Consider the following 5,000-nt stretch of genomic DNA (forward strand, 5'->3'; position numbering starts at 1 on the left):
GTGTGTGTGTGTGTGTGTGTGTGTGTGTGTGTGTGTGTGTGTGTGTGTGTGTGTGTGTGTGTGTGTGTGTGTGTGTGTGTGTGTGTGTGTGTGTGTGTGTGTGTGTGTGTGTACGCGGCAGTCGATGAAGGCACCTGAGCTGCAGGAGAAGCTACAGGAGTCAGAGAAGCTCATTCAGGAGATGACCATCACCTGGGAGGAGAAACTCAGGAAGACAGAGGAAATCGCACAGGTACTCCCATTAACCCCAACACACACACAGAGCGAGTCCTGCCAGATTCATGGTCTCCTGGGAGCATCTTGTTCTTCAGTCTTTGTTGGTGTAGATTCTGTGGGCTTCCTCCTGATATCAAGGGCTTTTAGTTCTCCTACATTTATGGTAGTCACTTCACTAGTTTACCATATGTCATATGGAATGCAGCGAATGCTTCGATGTGTTTGCTCGTAAAAAAGGTCATATTTGATGCATATTTAAAAGCGTATTTGATGATTCCAAAATAGCCTTGCATAAAAACGAAGTCTAAAGCTAAAAAGGGCAGTGTGTCGTAAGTAAGTGGAAATGTTAGTAGTGGATATAACCACTGCTAGAAATAACACAGCAGCTAAAAATAACATGAAACAAAAGGTTTTGCATTGGGAGAGGAAATCTGTTAAGTCACAGAAAAAAGTGCTTTCATTTTAAAAATAGATTAAAAGACAAGTATCTAGCCAATGTTTTAAATAAATCTCACACTCTCTCTGTCTCCCTCACTCTCTCACCTTATTTCTCCCTCTCTCCCTCCATCTGTCTTTTTCTAACTAGGAGCGGCAGCAGCAGTTGGAGAGTATGGGTATCTCTCTAGAGTCCTCAGGCATTAAGGTTGGCGAGGATAAGTGTTTCCTGGTCAACCTAAACGCTGACCCCGCCCTCAACGAACTGCTGGTCTATTACCTGAAGGTGCGGCTCTGCCCAACACGTCTCCTGAAGCTCGTGTGAGCTCGAGAACGTGTCGAACAGATTTTCTGGTTGGGGTGAACAAGACACAACAGAAGCTGTTTGGTGTGGAGCACTGTGAGGATTTTTAGCTCAGTATAAATGTAGAACCCAGTCATCATCACTTCTACATTATCACTTCAGCACACTGCTTCTAGCTGGTTCATCAGGTTCATATCAGGTGCAGTAAAGTTCACTCTTCCACAGATGGACTGCCAACTGCAAACTGTAAGTACATAGTAGGTGAGCTACTGTTTAGTTTATGAGCTGACCAACAGATCTCAGAGCAGTACATCCTGCCTTATCACCACTCTGCACTTGTTAGATGAAAATGAATGACGTCTCTGCAAAACCCTAACCCTTAAGAAGCTGGTATCTGTGGAGTTTCAGTGAGAAGGCTGTGTGCATTATGTTAATGAGCTGTTCTCTGTGGCTGGGGACGACGACCATTGGCCTGGTCTATGCTGTAACCTGGACAACGGGCCTTTGTCCGGCCTGCCCACAGTGTAGCATCAAAAGCCAGAACAGTGTGTAGCCGCTAGAATGAACAGCCTTCACCGCAGAGCTGAGTTTGTCCAAGCCACACCCACTCTTACAGACACCCATATAGGAATGTCCAGCAGGTGTCTGTCTCAGCCTGCTGTACCAACACACCTCAGATCACCAAACCATTATCCATGTCCAAGAAGATAACCGTGGCTTCTCCAGGTAACTGGCAGTCTGGGTACTAAATGAGAAAGGAATGAAGTACTTTAAGAAGTTGATCAGGACTTCGAAATTGTCTGCATCCGTGCTCAGCTCAGTTTTCGTCAGCAAAAGGCAGTCTGATTAGTTGTCTTGCTGGCTTTTATCCCCCTGGAGAAGAACCACACCTTCAATCCTCCTGGAGAAGAAGAACATTTGCTGATTTTTAGACATGTCCCACTGGACCACTCTGGAGTAGGAAATCCTGGGCAGTTGGATTATCAGACAAGTAGACGATAGAATTCACTTTGCAGGCTTCCAATAATTACATATGAACTGTCGGTCAAAATAAACATACTGTGGCCAAAACATCTACTCATTCAAATGGAGTTGTTGGGAAAGGATGATGCCTTCAGAAGCAAAGTAGTTTCGCCCCACATTTTCCAGCACGGCTTCTGCTGCATGTATCTTAAACGTCCAGGAAACCAAAGCCAAAACCTGCTAGATGTACATTAATGGTTAAGACGCTTGAGGACATCTTCCAGTCTTTTTGTCCATTTTCATATACATGCAGGGCCAGGAACCACACAAACAGAGTCCTTAATAACTCGGGTTTAAGCCCAGCTCAGAGAGTCCTTAATAACTCGGGTTTAAGCCCAGCCCAGCTCAGAGAGACAATACAGTTCAAACTACAAGCCACAATGATCCTGTACACAAGTTGTGTTATTAATATTGTGATATTAATACTTACATTTGGGGTCAGAGGACATTACGGTTTATCGTGTTCCTTTATGCATAATTAAAGGCACAGATGAACCTGTGTTCAGGCAGTAATGTCTCAACACATTACCAGCAGCAAAGCTGCACCCTGTTCAATGTGTTTGAAATCAAATTACTATGAAAATAATTGTGGTCAGAGCAAATTGTCTCAATGTCTCAATGCGGTCGTCTCAAACAATCAAGATCGGGTGATTGTGCAATAAAGGTTTGTTTGTATCGCCAGTTAGCATTAGCAAAACCAGACAAGTTAGCATAGTGAAGAAGGCACTTCCTCAAAAACACCTTAAAGCGACTTGAAGAATCCTTCACTACTAGGAACGTTGATGTGTTTGTACAGCTCAATATGGGTGTAATCAAGACCATAAGATCAGCCATGTTCACACTGTGCTGTCCCTTTGTGCTGTGCCTTTGTGTGTGTGTGTGTGTGTGTGTGTGTGTGTGTGTGTGTGTGTGTGTGCTCAGGAGCACACACGTGTGGGAGCAGACACCTCTCAAGACATCCAGCTCTTTGGTATTGGGATCCAGCCAGAGCACTGTGTTATTGACATCACCCCCGAGGGGGAGGTCACCCTCTGCCCCATAGACAATGCCAGGTCAGAACACACACTACACACACACCTGCAAGTCACTTAACCCACCTTAAAAGACGCTTTGTTGGTGAGATTGTATCATTTGAAATATGGCCAAACCACAGTAGGAACAATGCTGGTGATTAATTGTTAACAATTAAAGGTTAAGTTGGCGTCCTTTTCAGAGACGTGAATTTGATACCGTGAGTGTGAGTTGCTACAAGCCAAGAGCACTATTAGAAGTGCTGGAGGCTCGCGCTCCCCATACAGCAGTGCCACCTAGTGGACGTCTTGGTCAAGGACGTGGAATTGAACAGTTACAGGCACCACCAGCTGGTGGAGTAAAAAAAATGTTTTAAAAACAGTATGTCTTTGTGAAATCTTTTATTATCTGCAGAACCTGCGTGAATGGAACGATTGTTTACTCAACAGTTCATGTCTGGCACGGAGACCGTATTTTGTGGGGCAATAATCACTTCTTCAGGTTTGGACTTAGCATAATCTCACATGTATTAGCATTTCTGTCTTTATAGAGCCCTATTTATAGAGCTGGCTGTGTGTGGCATGCATGTTCACACCTGGTTGTGTGTCCCATGTACATTAACCCTGTGTGTGTGGCTTGTGCGTTAATCCCTGTGTGTGTGTGTGTGTGTGGGACTTGTGTGATGATCCCTGTGTGTGTGTGGCTTGTGCGTTAATCCCTGTGTGTGTGTGTGTGTGTGTGTGGGACTTGTGTGATAATCCCTGTGTGTGTGTGTGTGGGACTTGTGTGATAACCCCTGTGTGTGTGTGTGTGTGTGTGTGTGTGTGTGTGTGTGTGTGTGTGTGTGTGTGTGTGTGTGTGTGTGTGTGTGTGTGTTTGGCTTGTGTGCTAACCCCCATGTGTGCGTGTGTAATAATGTGTGTGTGTTTGTGCATAATGCGTGTGTGTTTGTGTGTAATGCGTGTGTGTATAATGTGTGTTTATGTGTAATGCGTGTGTGTGTGTATAATGTGTGTGTGTGTGTATAATGTGTGTGTGGATCCTCCAGAGTGAACCTGCCCAAGCGTAAGCGGCGGGACCGTTTGAAGGAGCAGGACCGTGAGTCTCCACGCGAGAGCTTCGTGGAGGTGGACGTAGAGACGGCCAGTGAGGCCTCGTCAGAGCAGGACTACAGCTACGAGTTCGCTCAGATGGAGGTCATGATGAAAACACTGGGCAGCAACGGTCAGCTTCTGCCCTGCCTCCTCCCCCACTACCCCACCGCCCTATCCCACCCCCTCCCCTCCACCCCTAACCCTCCACCCTGACCTCTCTACCCCTCCCCCACCGCCCCATCCCACCCAACCTTTACCCCTCCACCCCTAACCCTCCACCCTGACCTCTCTACCCCTCCCCCACCTCCCCATCCCACCCAACCTTTACCCCTCCACCCCTAATCCTCCACCCTGACCTCTCTACCCCTCCCCCACCTCCCCATCCCACCCAACCTTTACCCCTCCACCCCTAATCCTCCACCCTGACCTCTCTACCCCTCCCCCACCGCCCCATCCCACCCAACCATTACCCCTCCACCCCTAATCCTCCACCCTGACCTCTCTACCCCTCCCCCACCGCCCCATCCCACCCAACCATTACCCCTCCACCCCTAACCCTCCACCCTGACCTCTCTACCCCTCCCCCACCGCCCCATCCCACCCAACCTTTACCCCTCCACCCCTAACCCTCCACCCTGACCTCTCTACCCCTCCCCCACCGCCCCATCCCACCCAACCATTACCCCTCCACCCCTAATCCTCCACCCTGACCTCTCTACCCCTCCCCCACCGCCCCATCCCACCCAACCTTTACCCCTCCACCCCTAACCCTCCACCCTGACCTCTCTACCCCTCCCCCACCGCCCCATCCCACCCAACCATTACCCCTCCACCCCTAACCCTCCACCCTGACCTCTCTACCCCTCCCCCACCGCCCCATCCCACCCAACCATTACCCCTCCACCCCTAACCCTCCA

General features: G+C 48.6%; 1 protein-coding gene across 6 annotated transcripts in view; it reads left to right on the top strand.

Moving 5' to 3' along the window:
* Positions 1-5,000, top strand: part of kif13a (kinesin family member 13A) — a 54,974-nt gene that overhangs the window by 31,278 nt on the left and 18,696 nt on the right. For all 6 annotated transcript variants that reach the window (XM_077012544.1, XM_077012543.1, XM_077012545.1 and 3 more), the window contains exons 12-16: positions 122-232; positions 803-937; positions 2,900-3,030; positions 3,404-3,490; positions 4,038-4,213. In XM_077012544.1, the coding sequence (XP_076868659.1) occupies positions 122-232; positions 803-937; positions 2,900-3,030; positions 3,404-3,490; positions 4,038-4,213 (640 nt within the window). The remainder of the gene's footprint in view (positions 1-121; positions 233-802; positions 938-2,899; positions 3,031-3,403; positions 3,491-4,037; positions 4,214-5,000) is intronic.

The sequence above is a fragment of the Brachyhypopomus gauderio genome, chromosome 7 (assembly GCF_052324685.1).
Source record: "Brachyhypopomus gauderio isolate BG-103 chromosome 7, BGAUD_0.2, whole genome shotgun sequence".
Classification (NCBI taxonomy): domain Eukaryota; kingdom Metazoa; phylum Chordata; class Actinopteri; order Gymnotiformes; family Hypopomidae; genus Brachyhypopomus; species Brachyhypopomus gauderio.